Below are 21,245 nucleotides of genomic sequence, written 5' to 3'. Positions count from 1 at the left end.
GTTTTATCCATTTCAAACAGTAGTTCTGAGTGAATCGTGGATGATATTAAGACACTCATTCCAATTAGTAATTGACGGGGGACGGTATTTAGGTCCTTTACTGAGGAATGATTTTAACTCTCGGTCTTGAACCTATATTAACATCTTTAAAAAAATGGCTATTATTAAACACAAATTTCCGAATAGATTTCTTGTAAATATATATCAAATGAGAGGGAGCTCAGTATTATCAAAATATTCAGGAATTTCTTCTTTAACAGAATGATCGTTTAAAATACAGGCTATATTTACAAAATCAAAACCTGTATTAACATACTTTATTTTAATAAAATGTTTTTATGATCTTCAGGGCGATCAATTTTGGGAAACAGTTTAGAGTAACAATATGCCATTATAATTTGAACGATTTCATACTTAGGACTGCTATATGAAATTGTGTTGCAATCCTCTAAAATTTGATTGAACCTGTTAATCGGTAATGAACAGACCTTTGTTAACAGATAATGTCTGCCATTGTTTTTTGAAATAGAAATTTGGTCCGAAATATTGGTATGATTAGTCCGAAATTTTCTTTAATTGCAATTTAGTCTACACAGCTTCTTTTGAATAGGTACTATTTATGTACTAAAAATATGCAGTACTGAAAATTTACTTTTAATATTCAGTACTATTTTGTTACTTTAAAATTATTATAATATTTAGGTACCTGTTTTTAACAGTACCTAATTTGTACTTGAAATTTATGTACTATAGATTTTTGGTTAACACCGTTATATTCTCAATATTTTGAAAGTTTTTCTATTTCAAATCTCTTAAAATTCTGATTTTCAAACATGGAATATTGTATCATTTCTGTACCAAAATATTTAGTACAAATTAAGTGCCATAAAATACAAGTACCTAAATGCTACGATAATTTTGAAGTAAAGAAATAGTACTAAATATTAAAAGTAAATTTCCAGTACTATATATTTTTAGTACAGAAATAGTACCTATGCAAAGGTAGCTGTGTTTTTTTCGAACAGTTTTAGAAACTCTTTCCAAAATGTTAACAGAATCGGTTCCTGATATATTGCCAATTCCCATGATATTATCATTAAAACCGAGAGGGTAGACTGTCGGTAATTTTTTAATCCAATTTAATTCAAGTATTTTCCGTGATCGTACACACTTTAAATGAGATTCACCAGGCTTCTTATTTACTACTTCCAAAGGTTGAACTACTAAATATTTAATAGGATGATTGTGCTTCTTAAGGTGTTGAAAAATTATACTTTTGAATTTTTTGGGTCTTTTTAAACGTTACAGATGTTCTTGAGTGCGTTTAGATAAATATCGTCTAGTTTCACATGTTTCACCTACGTACCGAATACCGCATCCCGGTTTGTTTCATGTGAGTAATACATCATACTGTTTGTTTTTCAAGTTATATAAGTTTCAAATTTTAAAGAAAATGTGTGGCCATTAAACGCGGACTTTAGCGATGGTACTTTAAGATAAGCGATTTTGAAGATTGAGACGTGTAGATACCTTTTGAACAATGTTGAACGAGTTTAGTATTTAATAGTTTTCCATTTCTAAGCTTCATATTTGTTTTTTGTTTGTGAATTATATTAGAAAGGAGCAAAGACTGGCGTCCAGAATATGAACCAGCATACACTGAATTAAATTATGAAAAAATGATAAATCTGTTCGGCTAAAGATGGTTCGGCTAAAAATGTCAAACGCTATCCGTATTAATTACCCGAAAAAGATAGGGTATATCAGGGTAGCGACTGACGTCTGACTAAATAGTAGAATGGGGCTGAATATTGAAGTACTACGTTTAGAAAAAAATTCCCAAAGTAATGAACTAGAGAAGTTCTCGCTCGGACACACACTCCATAATCTAGTTAGTATAAGAGCATAAACCTGAAGCACGGGGAGGCACTACAAGTAATCGATGCCTTGTTAAGACTGTTTAAAAAAAAATACCAGATACCTGGGATTTTATTTAACAATAAAAAACTATCCAACTAATATATTCAGGGAGAGATTACTCTTAATAGAAAATATAATTCACGTAATTCAAACAAAATAGGAAAATTTACCGACTTTTACAGTTGAGTATGAAAAATAGTACGGTCACCCATACTTTAATAGCGTTTTGAAGAAAAAGAAAATGCATATTATGGAAGAGTTTGAAGGAATTACATTTTCCACAACGTTACGTTTCATTTTTGTCTCTCATTTCTGTGTTTTGATTTGTAAGTCCACTTATGTATTTAAGAGCTTTTTCCTGACGCAAATTCATTTATTTTGAACTTTACTTTACTAATAAGTGTAATATATCACATCATCAGAATATTCAAATCTTGTTTGATTTAAGTTTCATGTTCAAACAAATATACTGTGGAGAACATAACTGTCAGCAAAATTAGTGAAGGCATCATAAATATACAGTTTTTGATGATATATACCTTGAACAATGTTCTTACCATGTTTGTTTTCATTTTCTAATTACAGACACTATTATACCAAACATATCACTAGCTCTGTATCGCTATCTATGTTATAACATCGTAGGTACAGAAGAACATGTTAAAACAATCAGATTAATGAACACAGTGAGAGATAATTTTTCAAGTAGCAAGATATATACATTTATAACAAGTGGAAGCTATGGAGAAGGACTTGAAATGCGAGGAAGTGATTTAGATGTAATGCTAGTAATAAAATATATTAAGGTGAATGCGGATAAGCAACCCGACTTTGATACAAGTATAACTTATCTGTCCATGGATACAGACGATGTAAAACCTGGTTTTACTCAATTAAGGCTAGAATATAGCAGACGTCAGGTTGATTTGGAATGTTGTGGAGAACATAATGGTAAACATTACTTTTCGAGTGCATTATATAAGGGAAAGAGTTTTTTATTGTTTGGGGATAAAGGCAAACAAATTCATGGACCATGTATAACTGACGAAAAAGGAGATTTTGATTTTGCCTTATCTTTACATTGTAAAACGTGGATATCTTCTGCTGTAAATTGGATAACAAGATCAGGTAGCTCATGGCCTAGTCATCAGGTCACACAAAGTATCATAAATCACGGAGTACTTTTTGTACCGATCGGAGTTCCCGGATCACCAAAAGAAGATCTAGAATGGCGAGTATCTTTTTCAGTGGCTGAAAAACTTCTTATTAATACATTTACTCACACCCAATTAATGTGCTATGCTCTCTTGAAAATAATTTTAAAGGATGTTATAGCAAATGATTCTGAATGTAAAGATTTACTCTGTTCGTATTTTCTTAAAACAATTATTTTCTGGATATCCGAAGAACTACCATCATCTGTATGGAAGCCTGCTAATCTTATTCATTGTTTTATGCGATGTTTTAACAGGCTGATTTATTGTGTTGAGTACTCAGTTTGTTTACATTACTTCATTCCAGAAAACAACATGTTCGAGAACAAAATAGAGGGCCGTGCTCGTGATGTACTTTTAAACAAATTAAACACGTTATACAGCTATGGTTGGCGATGCATTTTATTTTCAGATCAAATATCTAACTTTGCTGTATCGATGTGGAATTTTCCAATTGACCCATTTACATTATATGTCAATGACGTTAAGAATATAGTGCAATCCAGTAATTTTTTTTTTGCAAATGGTTTCTTAGAATCTTATGCTGAGTTAGATATATTGAACACAGGATTATTACACAACATATGGTGTCACCATTTTTCACTAAAGCAATTATATGCATACTACATATCACATAGGTGCAGTAATCTAGGTCAGCGTGTACCACTTGATGGTGCAATTATCAACAATAAATACCAATACAAACAGTACAAATCCTGTTTAAGTACTCTTCTAACAAATGTCTATCATGACGCTGTTTCTGGATGGCTTATGGTAGCTTCGTTGTTTTACAAAACGAAGCAATACAGAAAAGCTTTACACATCATTAGGTATTCTATATCGAAATGTACTCCCGACAAACTGTTCTTTGGAATGAGTCTGTCTGATATCCATTTCCAGTCAATTAAACTGCTGTCATTCAACAAGAAGAGTGTTGGTTATCTTTTTAAAATACTATTCGTAGATCATATACAATTAAAAGTGAATTCAACGTTAACACCAGACGAACTTTTAATGGAGGGAAGGAATCAAATGTATTTCATTCCCTCCACAGCGTATGCTTATTTCCTTAGTATTCTTTGTCATTATCACCTTAATAATGTTAGACAGTGTCAGGATTCTATTAAAGGTTTAAAACTTGTTATAGGAGAAAGATATTTGATGTCAGATGTGAAGAGTACAGCGGATGCCTACACTTTATTGGGAATTGCTTTACAATTATTTGGCGACACGGAATCCGCACGACAAGCTTTCTTACAGTCTTTGGAAATCTACCCGGATGAATCGTACAATTCTGCCGCAAGGAGACTTGTGTAATGCTGTTAAACTGATAAAAGTCACCACCATTTTGCGAATGCATTATTAAAAAAAATATATATTTTTGTTTTGAAATGATATGCGCATGACAATTGATGGACAGTGTATAACTGATGAAAAAGGAACTTATGATTTTGCTTGCTTGCTGCATTGTAAAACGTGGGTATCTCCTGCAGAACATTGGATAACACGATCAGGTAACCCATGTCCAAGGCAAAATGTCAAGCAAAGTATTATATACCACGGGGTAGTTTTTAAACCGATAAGAGTTCATGGATCACCTAAAGAAGATTAAGAATGGCTAATACCTTTTTTAAGTGGCAAAGATGTTTCTTATAAACACATTTACGCACACCCTATTACTGTGTAAAAAAATATTTCTCAAGATGTTATTGCAAAATACTGTGAATGTAAAGATTTACTCTGTTCTTATTTCTTGAAAACAATTCTTTTCTGAAAAATTACCATTATCTGTATGGAAGCCAGATAATCTTAGACCTTATTTTGGGCTAGTCTATTGTGTCGAGCACTCTGTTACTTCATTTCAGAAAACAACATGTTCGAGAACAAAATAGAGGGTCATGCTCGGGAAATACTTATAGAAAAGTTGTATACATTGCTTAGCTATGGTTGGCGATGCATCTTATTTTCAGATCAAGTATCTAACTTTGATGTGTTGATGTGGAATTTCCCTATCGAACCATTTACCTCATATGTAAATGGTGTTTAGAAAATAGTAAAATCCGAAATGTTGTTTTATGCATATAATTAAGAACTTTATTTTGAATCTGATTGATTCAATACCTGATTATTAAACACAATATTGTGTCAACAATCTTCATTCAAACACATAAAGCATATATCTGGATGGCTATTGATAGCTTCGTTTTTTTACAAGAGAAAACAATACAGAAAAGCTTTACACATTATACGTTACTCTTTATTGCAATGTACTTCCAAAAAACTACAGCGAGATGACCTTGTCAGATCTCCATCACCAATCACTAAAACTGCTATCATTCCACAAGAAGAGTGTTGTTAATCTGTTGAAAATAATGCTTGTAGATTGTATAAGATTCACAGGAGATTCAACATTAACACCAGATGAACTTTTAATGGAGAGATGGAATTTTACATGTCCATTTCCTCCCACAGCATATGCTTATTTCCTTAGTTTTCTATGTCATTTGCACCTCAACAATGTAATATCATTGATGGTCTACAACTTGTAACAGAAGAAAAGTATTTGATACCAAAAAGGCCTTCACTTTATTAGAAATTGCTATTAAATTATCAAGCGACAAGAAAAACCATGCGGAAATAATTTCATTGGTCTGTTGAAATTTTTCAGAATGCATTACGCAAGTTTGTTGCAAAAAGACTTTATTATTGAATTTAATATTTGTGCATTCTGTTGACCTAATGTTTGTGCATAGATAAAATCAAAGTTATTAGAACTATGTTGGTGATTAAAGAGATGAGAGATGGAGCATACGAAATTCATATTGAGATGCGTAGATCGCTTATTGTATACGTTATAACTTGCAACCTACATGTAATTGCTGCTGTAATTTGAAAATAAATAAGCCTATTCTTAGACATGGGTTGATTTTTGAGTTATTACAGGGTGCTTTTTTCACATGTCTTGATCGGTGTAAGAAACAAATTTCGCATCAATACTGAAATATTTGTTCTTGTTATACGATATTTTTTTTACTCTCAATAGTTAAATTTTAATTATGTAAAGGATATCAGCCGATAGCAGTCCATTCTGTAAAATATTAGACAGGTACTTGAATATCTGCCTCTTTTGTACTCCTATATATGCAACCGTGACTTCTGTGTCCCCGCAATGTTTAACGAAAGCGGTGATAAATGTCGGTAAATGGACTTCCTTGCAAAGTCTTGATATAAACTCTTCATAGATACCATGATTAAATTTAGTATTTACGCCAAACGCGCGTTTCGTCCAAATAAGACTCTTCAGTGACGCTCAAATCCAAACAAATTACAAAGTTCCAATAAAGTACAAAGATGAGCATTGAAGACCAAAATTTCTAAATAAAGGCAACAATAGTATACCGCTGTTCAAACTCATAAATCCATGGACAAAAAACAAAATCGGGGTAACAAACTAAAACTGAGGGAAACGCATAAATATAAGAGGAGAACGACGACACAACACTACAATGTAACTAACACACACAGAAACGGACCAAGCATCAGACAAAATCCCCCTAAACGTTTTTGCCAAATACAGCTAATGTAATCTATTCCTGCGGTAGAAAAACATTAGTATTTCAACAATTTCAAAAGGATTGTAAACGATAAATTTATAAATATAACCATATCAATGACAGTAATAAAATCAACTGTACCAATTTTGTTGCACCAGATGCGCATTTCGACAATACATGTCTCTTCAGTGATGCTCGTGGCCAAAATATTTGAAATCCAAAGCTTATATAAAAGGTGAAGAGCCATAATCCAAAAGGTAAATGTCAGCACAGAAGTCTAAATTAGGAGACAACCGTATTGTATTTGAGGATTTGCGGGGGTAAACGGATATTTGTGACAGTAAACCCTCCGGTCTACCACAAAAATCCTAAAATATAATACGGTAACTGTGGATTTTTTTCTATTCGTGGTATACAAATTTTCGTGGTTTTCGTGGGTCACAGTAAACCACGAATTTAAGAATTCCACGAAGAATAATCCAGGTTGAATCATTGAATGATAATTGTGAAATTCTAGACAGCAATTGTAGTTATTCGTATTCGATGGAAACATTACAACAACAAATGTTGTCTACAATCAATTGCGAACTATAAGAATAAGATGTATTACGACAGTATGGGTTATCTTTTCTGCAACTTTATTCGGTGTGCTTCTTTTGTTTATTCTAATTGGATATCGCTACAAATTGCACCTACAATACTTTTGTTTATTTATCGGATTGGCCAATCCACTTTTCCGGAAGTCAAAAGAAGAAGCACTTGAATATGATGAATATGTAGCTTATTGCGATGGCGACTATAACTGGTTATATGGACCTTTTCGCTTATTTCTTGAAAAGAGACGACATTATAAACTTCTTTTGTTAGATAGAGAAGATGTCCTTGCATAGACGTTTCGCTTTAAACAATTCAATTCCAAAATGCAAAAAGATAATCTTAGTAATTTCAGAAGAGTTTGTGAACAATTATTGGGCATACTATGAGGCTACTGTTGGGATTGAACATTCCCTGGGATAACAAGCAAAAATAATTGTTATAAACCTAGAAATAATAACCAAAACAGAAATACCGCAATGTGTTCTTCAAATGATGTCATTGTATGCCAATGACCACATTCGTAAAACAGACACATTGAATGAAAACAACATTTTCTGGAAATGTTTGGATAAATCCATGGAACGTTAATGATAACAACTCTGTCATTAATAAATGATAGATGATAACATTATAATATCAAACAATTTTCACATTTAAACTGGTTCCATTGAATATTCTGGGCTATCTTAGTGAGTGAGCTTTGTATTAGAAAAAAAAGAAGAAAGAGACAACAGTTTGATACATTCAGTGAACGAAAATAATGGAAAATTCGTTTTATGATAGGGTGGAGAAAGACAATAACAAAACAATATCGATGACGATACTGATCAAAAGTTATATCTGAATAATGATTGTGTATTTTAAAGTTATTATTTGTTAACCATGTATATGTTAAACTATGTTATTCGAAATATACATGGAAATACACGATGGTTTATGTTCAGTATTTTTCAAGATAATTGCTTAAGAAGCTTGAAAACATGAAAATTAAAATCTGGCAATCTTTGCTGCATATCAATAAAAGAATTTGGCAAAGCCATGTACATTCCTAATCGAAAGGTCCTTCAAGTCACCCATTTTCAGAGTTTTCCAACAAACAAATCATTAGCATGATACACATTTCGAAAGTATACGTATTTCTAAACCTTAGTTGTCGAGCACACCCATCTGCTTTTGTCAAGTGTACATTTATTTGTCTTTTCGTGAAAATAACCATTTAAAAGTCTTTTTTGTGAAGATTAACCAGTTTTATACAGTATTATCTGTTTTACAAATCTGTGTGCAATTTTAAGAAAATGTCATGTCGATATTTTTATTGCGGTATTTGCAGTTTTCTCGATCTATTCATACTTAACGTTTACATCGAGATAGAGCATGATTGATTTTGCTTAGTAACCTTATAGTTGTTAATTTCTGTGTCAGGTTGGTCTCTTCTGGAGAGTTATCCATTGGCAATCATACCACATACTCTTTTTTATATTAATTTAAAAAGTGCCAGTCTTTTCTGCATATCTATCGATTCCTTTTAAAAAAATGTATATACGCAAAATCAGCTGTTGTCGTCGTTTGCTACTTAAGGGCGAAAATGAAAATTTTGAACGGAAGTTTTGTTTTTATTTTAACTTATTTCTTTTTTTAACTATTTACAAGAACGTTTTTCTGTGAATCCATAACTAACAGCGTCCTTGCTAAAATGGGACAAACATTGACAAGATCTAGGGTTTCATATTGACAGAGGAGGTAATATTTTGTCACTAGATTTCCCACTGCATTTATTATACTTTTCTCATGCGGAATGACTCAGAAAATAAAGGCTGAAGCAATGAAACAATATTTTTTTAAAATCATGTAAAGTTAAAAGATTTACATTTAACAGGACAAGGCTAACAGGAAGTACTAAATTGCAACGCATCAATTGCCAACATCCCAATATCCGGCGAAAATAAACAAACCAAATACCTCATAATCATGATGATAGTTATTAAAAAATATAACATTTTGTTTGTAAAATTGTGTTTTATATAAGTTCATTGTACTGTGATGCAAGCAAACCATATGTAATTTGTTCAATCAAAATTAAATATTCTAACAGGATGTAACTACGTTGCATGTAATTGGAAAGTGTCATGTGATTTAAACGATAACGGTTTTCCTACATTTTAAATACCACTTCCTTATACCCAAATATAATTCGTATTAAGTTACCTTATATAACAGGTAAAAGTATTCGAATGTGTCGATAGGTTAGAATGAATGACACCATTATAATACAAAAAAATAAATGAAATTCCTTTTTAATGATCAAAAGTTACTGCATCGTCTTCCTATCACATTCTTTTCTATTTGTCATGTTTGATATGATAACATACTTTAAATCTACAAACCAAATATCATTTTGAATATTTAATGCAGTATTTGTAAAAAGTAATTACTACTTTTTATATTTGTTTATAGTAGGGATGGCAACGAGTACTCGAGCACTCGGGTACTCGGTCGGAAGGCCGAGTACTCGAGTACAGTTTTAGTAGTAGGTTTCTCGTTTGCCTGTTATACATCTTGAGATATTTCTCTTCAAATTTCCTCTCTATTTAGTTTCGTTGAAATATCAACCTCGTAATACTAAATAAAAACAATTAACAACAAAAATATATGTGTATCTGAATCTACTATTTGTTATAGTAGTACCAGCAACTCCCCTTCCTTCCAAGAGAATGTTTTCACGTGCACAATTTGAAACAAAAAATAAAAAGTCAAACAGTCTTTCGTCTGAAAGTGTTGACCAGATCATATTTCTAAACAAGAACAAAATCAAAGTGACCTGCGGTGAACCCTACGCATCTGATTAAAGACATTTTTAACGGTGTTTGTACATGGATCAACACTTTCATGGATTAATAATCAATGCATCGCAAGCCGTAAAAACTTACCTTTGTTTGTTAATCAAGACTTGTTTGTAAAAGTGATTGGTATAAGATGTATAATACAATTGATTTAATTACTCTGTATTTGAAACTATAATTGTTTAATTTACAATTTAAAGATAGGCGAAAGTACGACAGCGACGTTCAAAACTAAAAATCGAAAATAAACTAACAACGTCATTGCTTAAAAAAGAAAATCAGAAAGACGGAAGTGCAACAAAACAACACAGAAAAAGTAAGACTGAGCAACACAAAAATCCAATATTGTTGCTGATAAATTAATGGAGAAGTCGTAATATAAAAAAATACCAACTCCTCAGGAACAGATGATACTTATAAATTTTACGGACGCCATCACGAGTTGGTTGACCGTTATGGAATAACCGTTTCACAAATGATATCGTATATGTTCCTTACGTCGTAACTACAATCCCCTTCCCTTTCATGAATGTAACCTACCGAATTAGACTATTTACCGGATTTGTAGTCACATAAGCAACACGACGGGTGCCGCATGTGGAGCAGGATATGCTTACCCTTCCGGAGCACCTGAGATCACCCCTAGTTTTTGGTGGGATTCGTGTTGTTTATTTTTTAGTTTTCTATGTTGTGTCATGTGTACTATTGTTTTTCTGTTTGTCCTCTTCATTTTTAGCCATGGCGTTGTCAGTTTGTTTTAGATTTATTAGTTTGACTGTCCCTTTGGTATCTTTCGTCCCTCTTTTATATTGTCTACTTTGTCGGACTTTATTGTAATTTTGTTCACAAACACGTACACAAACAATTATTGTTATTATGATAGGTTATTTGTAGAAACAGCAGTCGGTAATTCATTGTTTAATTAACACAAAAAAACAGAGGACCAAGCTTTGTTTGTAGTACGTTTGACTTTCATTTATATGTTTATGAAAGGTAGTAACAAAAACGCTGCATCACACCTTAAATGTAAACTTTTGAATAGACGTTTAAGATTCATCCAAGTACTCGCGAGTACTCAAGTATCTTGACCGAGTATCTGAGTATTAAATTTCAGATCTTTTGATATCCCTAGTTTATAGTATAAGAATGTATTATACAATTTACAATCATCGAAACAATAATAAAACCATATGCTAAAGAAAGAAACCTTAAACCCTGACAATGTTTCTGTCAAAACGTCCACACCAATTACTGTGGATTTGTTTGCTTAAAAATGTTAAAAAGACACTAAAATGTTTTTTCACTAAAACTTTATCAAGGTCGCTCCATATGAAATAAGTCCGCTATTTAATATTGAAAATGTATTCACTGGCACCAAAAACTCACGGACAAAACATGTTTTCGTTGTTTAGAATAATTTCTTACTCTTAAAAATTGAAGTTACAAAGAAGAACGTTTAAAATTTGAATGCATACTAGTTTGTTCATTCCGAAAAATGTATTGATATAAGATTCACTTGTTCAACCTATGTATAGAAAGTACAAATGACTAGCGATTAACATGGCATTAATTCAATGCGCATAAAAAAGTAGACCTTTACTGTTGGACGTTTAAAAAAAAAACCCGTAATAATTAAACTCTATGCATGAAAATCAAATAAAATGTAGTAGTATTGCAAATACTTAAGACTACTACAGACAATATGAAATGCCTTTTACATTATTCAAATTTTTAACTTTGTTTGATTCGAGTGTCGCTACTGAGTCTTTGTAGACAAAACGCCAATCTTGCACAAATGCAAAAGTTATATCCTGGTACATGTATATACGATGTCATATACCCTATTTCCATTCTTAATTTTGAATCAATATAGTATAGATGTAGTTTGCTATAAAAGAAGCCGATGTAAAACAAATGATTAAATGTTAAGCATTCTTACCTGGACTTACATCTATAAATTGACACTGAGGATTGGTAGCTGACAAAACATTAAACAAAAGAGATTATTTCAGCTTCCCAATTGTGAAGTTTATATGTAGCAACATCAAGCAGCGCATGTATAGGGAGTATATATATCCGACTTTCTACGATATTTCCGGGCTGGTATTTCCTATCATGAGTTTCTTGATACTAGAGAGCTGTTTCTCATAAATATTAACCCAATCGTTACAAATGATCAAGCTAAAATAATCCCTTTGTAGTTTATACGGACGCCTTAACGAGTTGGTTGCTACAATGTAGCTATGGGATATCTGTTTCATAGTAGACATCATAAAATTGAGAAAGGAAATGGGGAATGTGTCAAAGCGACAACAACCCGACAATAGAGCAGACAACAGCCGAAGGCCACCAATGGGTCTTCAATGTAGCGGGAATTCCAGCACCCGTACGTGTCCTTCACCTGGCCCCTTAAAATATGTTTACTAGTACAGTTATAATGGACGTCATGCTTAACTCCGAATTATACACAAGAAACTAAAATTAAAAATCATACAAGATTAACAAAGGCCAGAGGCGTCATATATGTTTCTAATGTCGTGATCATTTTTTCGTTCATTTTTCACGTATGTGACCTCCCGAATTCGACTTTTGGGACAGTTAAACTCAAAAATCGAAAATAAACTGACAACGCCATGGCTAAAAATGAAAAACGACAAACACAAAAAAAAACCAAAAAAAAACCACATGACACAACATAGAAAACTAAAGAAAAAGCCACATGAACCCACTTATATACTAACATGGGCAACTACACTGGTACCTAATGTGAAGCAGAATTTGCTACCCGTCCGACGCATCTAATTCTATCAATATTCGAATTACGTCTTTAACGCGATTAACAGCTATAAAGTATTACTCTGTTATAATGCCCACTTATAAAGAGCGTAGTCTATGTTATAATTATTAATATTTATCATATACTTAGCATTGGTATGATAGCTTTTGCTTATGTGTAATGAGCGGAAGTACACAAGCCATAATTTCCCACCCGGGCTGATAACCCTTATCAGGGGCGTCTCGTGCAAAAACCCATAACAGTGCTTCTCGTGCAAGTTACTTCCGATGTTTCTAGTATCGATTGTTTACTTTTCCATTGTGACGTCAGATATTTTTTTATGACGACGTCAAAATTTACGGGAACTTTTGTGGGGATAGTTTAGTACTTGCTAACAAATGCCATTGACAACTAAGAATCATTTTATAGTACAACAAACAGGGAGTAATAGTGATCATACAACTCTTCCAAATTTTTAATGTTTCAAAATACCTCTATAGGAAATGTTACCATACATATATATTGAGGGGGTCTCATTGGGGGGTTCTGATCCAGGGTCCTGCCTACTGTTTTGTCAGACTCCCGTATCCCGCTTACGCTATGTACGTAAGCAATTTTCATTTTTTGTTGTTGTAATTTCCCGTGTTCCGCTAGACTTCAGTTCCTGTTTTTTCAAGGCACAATAATTCGACTTTCACGTTTCACGCTTATAAACAATCGGCAATCCCGCGTCACGCTTAGAACCTTAAGGGACTCACTATGGAGGTAGTGATGCTGTTGTTGGACAATTATAGTTTATTTGGTTCATAATTTAACTTCTTTATACAGTTTTTGACTGTTTTAGTGTTTGCATTTGTTTATGTGCCCTACATACAACTATTGTCGGAAGTATATGATAAAGCGATTATTACATAGTCTTTTCCATATCAGCCTGGGTATCATCCCTCGACCTATATCAGCACCTTTACTTCGTCTCGGGCAGATATGGGGGGTCTCGGGATGATACCAAGGCTGATATGGAAAAGGCCATGTATTAATCTCTATATATATTCACAGATCTTATAACTGTATATAACATTCATACAACTAAATGTACGGATATTTTTCGGGTATCTTTTGATTCTCTTTTATATAAAAATTCATGCATTACATTATACTTCTTCTATCATGTCATGTATATAAAAAAGGAAACTCTCATATATCACATGTAAATGGCACTCTGTCTGGTTCGTTAAAGAGCTGTACTTAAATATATCTGAACTGCGATGTTGCTAAGCAAAACATTCTATATCATGGATAAGTTCCTTTGCAACCATGGACACAGATTTTGTAAAATAATTTTGAGCCAAAAAGGGTTATTACTGGACCTACTCCTCAACCACAGATAAACAGACGTGGATGAAACCACAATAATAGGCTGTTCAATAACCTTGTTCAATATTATTTACCGTGCTTTTTAGACTTGACGTAAGAAGATGACAGTATTTAAAATATAGCTAAAAAGAATAATAAGGATTATTCAAGATGAATTCTCAATTTCACACGACATTTAAAATATGTTGCATAGCAGCAAACTACAGCCACTGAATAACAGACTCATGACTTGCGACAGGCACACATAATGCTGCCAGGTTTAAATTGTTTGAAGATACCAATCCTTTTCTAATTAACCTTGGATAAATATCGAATGAGAGAGAACAAAAAGACAAGATATATTCCCTAATAGCCATTTTCTCGATATCAGTTCTATTAAAAAATAGTATAATTTCGTTTAATCGATTTTGTATATGCAATATTATACACGAACCTCTTCATTTTCTCGGCAAACTGCAATTAGTTGCTTTCGAGAGAAATCATCATGAGGTATAATACCAACAACAATTGATCAGTACAGTTATAAATACCTGACTAACACTAAAAAAAAACGTGAATAGACGAGTTATTGGATATTTTTTTTAAATAGAAAGTCATTTTATTTTGTGGCAATTAAAATGTTATCCAATACGCCTCATGGATTCGGAATGTTTAAATGCCTATGAATGAATTTATGTTTAAATTTTCCTTGTATTAAATTGTTTAGGTATATTTTAAAACGGCATTGCTACCGATAAAATAATTTAACAAAATGTTGGCGATTGAGGTTTTAGTTTTCCTTATGTTCAGTTGTTCTGTTTATTCAAGGCAATATTTAGTGAAAAGGTTATAAGATCTGACTGCAGTTCAAGACGGTTAACATTTATACCGACAGAATGTTCAAGAAACACAACATATTTACATCTGGTTAGCAATAACCTTAACAGTCTAGGTAAGGGAATATTTACTTGATATATACAACTTAGATATCTGGATATAAGCAGCTGTAATATTAGTGCATTCAGCTTTTGAAAAATTGACACATTTAATGGAACTTAATTTATTCGATATTCCAATGAAAACGTTTCAAGGGTATGTTTTTGCACCACTTGATGACCTACAAGTACTTCATATATCACATGATTTGCTGTCATCGTATCCAAGAGAGTCGTTGTCGGATGTTTTAAATTTAACAAAGGTGTTTACTTAGGGTGGACCGTCAAATGGATCATTCGCGGAGATATTTGCTGTCATGAAAAATCTTCTTTATTTCCACGGCGATTATGAAAGTTATGTTATACATATCTATACATTTGATTCATTTAAAAGGACGCCATTAAAGTATTTAAGTATCAATGGCGGTATACGAGAAATAGAAATCGATACTTTTGCACCGTTATAAGTACTTTCTAGTCTTAGTACGCTTGGTCAAAGATTCTCGAAACTATCAAATACATTACAATCTTTGCACGTGTTTGAAAATCGACACATGGATGAATTGGATTTGGGCATCAATTTCCAAAACTATGGCGAATACGTTATTTCGGCTGATCTATTTGCATTTATCGGTAACATATACATATAACATTGTCTTTAAGAGACAACGATATCAGACGAGTAGATGCAGCCGCCTTCCAGAAAATGAAATACAGAAAATGTCTTGAGGATTTAGATTTAAGTCCCAATGAGTTAGATTACCATCAGGATCTTATTTTTTTTACTTTAATGTCTTTATAAATAATAAGAGAATAGATATTCGAGAACAAAATGGTAGACCGCTGGATCACATAGTTATATTTGACAATATTTGATAGTCGATCAAATTGGTCGTTGAGACTCCCTTTTTCACTCGAATTTCTAAATGCCTCATTCATAATCGGCCATGGTAGTCTCATAAACAATATTACTTTCAACGGCATCAAACATTGAAAATCATTAATTTTACATACTTATTTCTTGACGACTGCAATAACACAGTGAATGGACTTCAGAACGTGGTATTACTTAATATTTCACATTTTAAGTGAGGACTTTTAAATCAAAACGCTCTCCCATCAGCCGTCAATTTGGTACAGTCGTTAATGCAAAATTCGTCACTTAGTATTGGCCTTTAATTTGATCAGCACAGTAAATTCCTTCATGGACTGAAACGCTTGCAGTATACAGACTTTTCAATGAATGCATTTGAAGATCGATTCAGAATTTCAACATTTAAAAGTCAATTAGACAATTTGCAATATTTGATACTTGAAGGAAACGTTTTCACAAGTATTCCCTTAAATCTAGAAGACTTGAATCGTCTTAGTTTCCTAAACATTAGAAATAACAAGATAGCCTATTTGACAACTAAAAAAATTGACACCATTGAAGTACTTTTTAAAAAATCAAATAGAACAATGGTAGTCTTATTAGGTGGCTACCCTCTTAATTGTAGTTGTGCTTCGTTAGATTATTACTACTGAAGTGAAACTTAACAGCAATGGTTATAAATCTGGAAAATATAACAAAAACAGACATGCCGCAATGTGTTATGCAAATGGTGTCACTGGATGTCAACGATCACATTCGTAAAACATGTAAACACATTAAATAAAAATAACATTTTCTGGAAATGTCTAGATCAAGCCATGAAACATTAGTGAGAACAGTGTCGTTATGGCTTTTTTTATGACTTATCAACATTTTTTTTGAATTACAATTATCATTGCACAAAAGACTTGTCAGTCAGAAGTGTATGCAGTTAAGGTGAGAGGTACGTAAATGAACGCCTCTAGCGGAAAACGGGAAAATCGGGGTTTGTTGCTATGGGAGTTATCTCCCGTACACCAGAAAAAATATTTTCAAGATGTCGGAATATATTCCGCTTCGTCGGAATAATGGTCAATTTGGTGGAAGAGTATTGAATGCATTTCATCAAAATTTAGCTAAAATTAAAGAATGTAAAATTAAATATTTTGTAACATTTAAACATTGCTTTCCTCCCATGAAAATGAAAGAAACTTGGCATGTCGTGATGGCCGAAGAGCGACTGTGTTGGGTTTACTGTCCTTTACTAATACTAGCTGACCAACTTAAAGCTTGCATATAAAATATATGTTTCTACAAAACTGTTTAAAATACAAAGAATGGATCTCGGAACTGTTTTGTTTATACCTTGGGGTAACTGTCCATACATGAACTTACTATACGCCGGTAATCGGCAAAGATCAGAGACTTAAAAAATCGGGAATGTTGATATGTGACGTGAAAACGAAATGTAATATATATTGATAAGAATATCATAAACACGTACATGCATTACACACTGAAATTACACACGTAAACTCCCACAATAACAAATTAAAGCGTACACTATACATTGTCATAAAATGACATTTTATTTATTGACATTCCATAGCAAACTTTGTCACGGACTTACATTCATTCATTTGCATTCAAAGAAATAAATTTTCCCAAAACAACTGTCAACGCGAATGAAAACGGCTAGGACGCATTCAATCCTCGACACAAAAAAAGGTTAATACTAATATTTTTTAATTTGATATTCCTGTTTTAACTGTTATATAACCATTTTCTCATATAAATATAAACATAAATCTTTCTTTACAGTGCTTTCTTTCACGTCCGCGATATGGTCTATAAATAGAATTTGAAAATGAAAGTACTAGTGCTATTTTAAAACAAATAATTTATAGTAAAAAAATATTGAATAGCAAAAGAGTTTAATTGCTTTCTGTGTGACATGAAATTTGTAAAATATAATGTCGGAAATTAACTCAGACGGGTAAGCAAGAGAAAGTGACAATAAACTTGAACGAGAATCGTGACTATAAATGGTGATGGGCCTTCCGCATGAACAAACGGGAGGTCCGACGTAAAACTGTCTTTCAAAATAAACGAAAATTTAAAAGAAATGAATACACGTTGTTTTTCAGTCAAAGGTCCTAAAGCTGTTGGCGATTTCCACTCTCTGCAACATCTAATACATACGTTAAAATCCCTCGAAGACGGTTCTTCAAAATCACTCGCAGCTTTTCTATTCAGTACATTGTTAGCTTGATCATTACAGCTCACAAAATCTAGACTGGATAAATTTATCTGAACGTCATATAAAGTGTGTTCAAAGCCTATGTTGAACAATTTATAACAACACATAGCTTAGTGGGGGATAGAGCAGATTGGTATCCCGAGAAAACATTGTCAACCGCGGCGAAGCCGAATAACTAAAAAAACAAAATATAAATAAGTTGGAATTTATATACATTTGTTTTTAGATATTCACATCTATGCACTGTCCGCACTATAATAACGGAACAAAACCAACGATGGAGAAAAAAGTAGGGATAATATGCAACAAACTTTTAAATATTCTTTTTGTTGGTCTTTTGCCTATAATTTACATTTATCCCACATCTCCTTTCATGTCATATTAAACACACTACTTAAGTTTGCAAATGACCAGTACTATTTGAATCGAAGTATGTGTTTATGTTGAGTTCTCGTGTCATTGAACCATATTTTTATGTATTTTTTATGCATAACCTCCTTCAACTATCGGAGGATTAAAAGTTAAATGTTGTGATTTTTTATACACACGCCGTAGCGGAGGGGGCATTACTTTTACCACTTGTCCATCTGTCCGTCCGTCGTACCGTCCAAAATTGGTTTCCTTTCTCTAACTTTAGTTTGCCTCAACCAAATGTTAGAAGACTTATACACAATGCTGATTACTTAAAAAAAGATCACAGATCTTGTTTAAATTTTGGTGGCGTCACTTTTAAAGTTTTTTAGTAATATCACTTTATAACATCATATGCAAGCGGGCGCATCTGTGTCCCATGAACACATTTCCCCATTTATTTACCATTGTTTGTCTTTTGGCCGTTTTTCTTTTTTTCACAAGACATTGTCAGTATGTTTTCGGCTTATAAGTTTCAATTTCCCGTTGCGCGGTATATTTCGCCTCCAATATTGTGAAGCAGCAATATTGTGGTCGAATATGTGAACATTGAATGTATCTCGTCATTCGGAGAATCTATTTTAATGATAGATCTTTTATCGTTTCTGTTCAATAAGTTTATAAACATATGTCCTTAAACATTTCTGTTTTTAATCATTCCAGAAATGTGTTATAAATACTGAGGACCTCGTATAATCACTGAAAAAACAATAATAGGTAATCAATCCTTTTTCCAGGCAGGATAATATGCTATATAGCGCATTTCATTCGGAATAGCCAAACAAATTATAATGAGGCAGTCGTTGTCTTCACAATTTTGCTGAAATAGCTTGACGTTGCGTTATCCTTTCGGCGACGTCATGATTTTTCTCTCTTTTCCCGTCAGCAACACCCTTTCAACGGCTGTTATATGAAAAAGAAGTCCGGTAACCCCATGAAAATTATATATCAAAAGAAAGGAAAATAATACCTTAAAACATTTGATTTTTATAGAAAAATCGTAGGATTGGTTTTAACTGCAGAATAAATAAAGCTTGAAATTTCTTATTTTTGGTTCAAATTTGACGTTATGTCTATGTACTTTATGTTGTTTCATTACCATTTTCAAATGCCTGGAACTCGGAAATTAGATCGGTGACCAACTTAAATTTTTCGATTTTTCATTATCTTTCAATAAGTTCTACGTGCATACAATTTCTTTTAAAAATCGCAGGACAAGCCATTTACGTGCCTGTTACCTTAAAGTAAAATATTAAAAACCTGCAAGGTGGAACTATAGATATTATGACTACTATATTCAAGAAAGGAATAAAAACAACCAATAATTTACAAATCTGACTAACTTTGAGCAAAACTTTTATCAATGTATTTTTGAAAGATGATAGCATGTGCAAAGTATCATATCGGTAATGCGCTAACATATGTTTTGACTAAAAACTGTACGTGAAATGGCATATTGGTAAATATACGTGAATTTCGACATCGTGTAAGGTGAAATCATATGTGACCTTATATACTAAGGTGTCGAGACTATATAAACGTCAATAAAATTAATTTGAAATTAATATGAAAGTCGCTATTTTTTTAATCTTCGAAGAAACTTACTATGGCTCTTGACCTTATAGACCTTCTAAGGAATTCTGACACTGTCTAACATTATTGAGGTGATAATGACAAAGAAAACTAAGGAAGTATGCATACGCTGTGGATGGAAAATAATAAGTTATTTTCCTTCCCGCCATTGAAAGTTCATCTGGTGTCAAAGAAGTTGAATATATCGCAAATCGTATAGAATTTAAGAACATATATTTCAGCAGATAAGCAACACTTTTATTGGCAAATGTTTGCAGTTTTAGTGATTGGTAATTGATATCTGATAGACTCATTCCAAAGAACAATTTGTCGGGAGTACATTTCGATATGGAATACCTTATAATGTATAAAGCCTTACTGTATTGTTTCATCTTGTAGAAGAGCGAAGCAAGCATCAGCCATCCAGATACAGCGTCATGATAGACATTTGTTACCAGGTTACTAAGACATGATTTAATATGATTGTATTGGTGTTTATTATTACTGATTTCACTATCCAAGGATAACCACTGGGACTGTTCATGACACATCATTGAAGTGTAATATTGATATAAGTGTTTTTGTGAAGATCGCTGACACGATATTATCTGTATGAGTCTGTATATATTTAACATATCTAACTCAGTAGAATATATTAAGGCTGAATTTGCAGTATACATGATCATGGAGTTTACTATTTTCTCAACATCTTTAACATATGATGTAAATGGTTCGATAGGAAAACTCCACAACGATACATCAAAGTTCGATATTTGATCTGAAAAAAAGATGAATCGCAAACCATAACTTTGTAACGTATGTAGTTTCTCTAAAAGTACGTCACGAGCAGGGCCTTCTATTTTTTTCTCAAACAGGTTGTTTTCTAGAATGAAGTAATGGACGCAAACTGAATGCTCGACACAATAGACTAGCCTGTTGAAACAGCGCATAAAACATAGT

At 32.7% G+C, this 21,245-nt stretch overlaps 1 protein-coding gene across 2 annotated transcripts in view; it reads left to right on the top strand.

Annotated features, from left to right (window-relative positions):
* The window catches only part of LOC139500654 (uncharacterized), a 110,225-nt gene that overhangs the window by 9,021 nt on the left and 79,959 nt on the right, over positions 1 to 21,245 (top strand). The window contains exon 2 of one of the 2 annotated variants that reach the window (XM_071289413.1): positions 2,506 to 4,513. The exons of the other annotated variant lie outside the window; for it this stretch is intronic. Within the exon in view, the coding sequence (XP_071145514.1) occupies positions 2,506 to 4,451 (1,946 nt within the window). The 3' untranslated portion in view covers positions 4,452 to 4,513. Of the gene's footprint in view, positions 1 to 2,505; positions 4,514 to 21,245 lie in introns of those variants that run through there. 2 annotated transcript variants of the gene reach the window in all.

Source organism: Mytilus edulis, chromosome 13 (assembly GCF_963676685.1).
Source record: "Mytilus edulis chromosome 13, xbMytEdul2.2, whole genome shotgun sequence".
Taxonomy (NCBI): domain Eukaryota; kingdom Metazoa; phylum Mollusca; class Bivalvia; order Mytilida; family Mytilidae; genus Mytilus; species Mytilus edulis.
The sequence above is the reverse complement of the archived record's forward strand: the minus strand, read 5'-3'. Positions and strand labels throughout refer to the sequence as shown.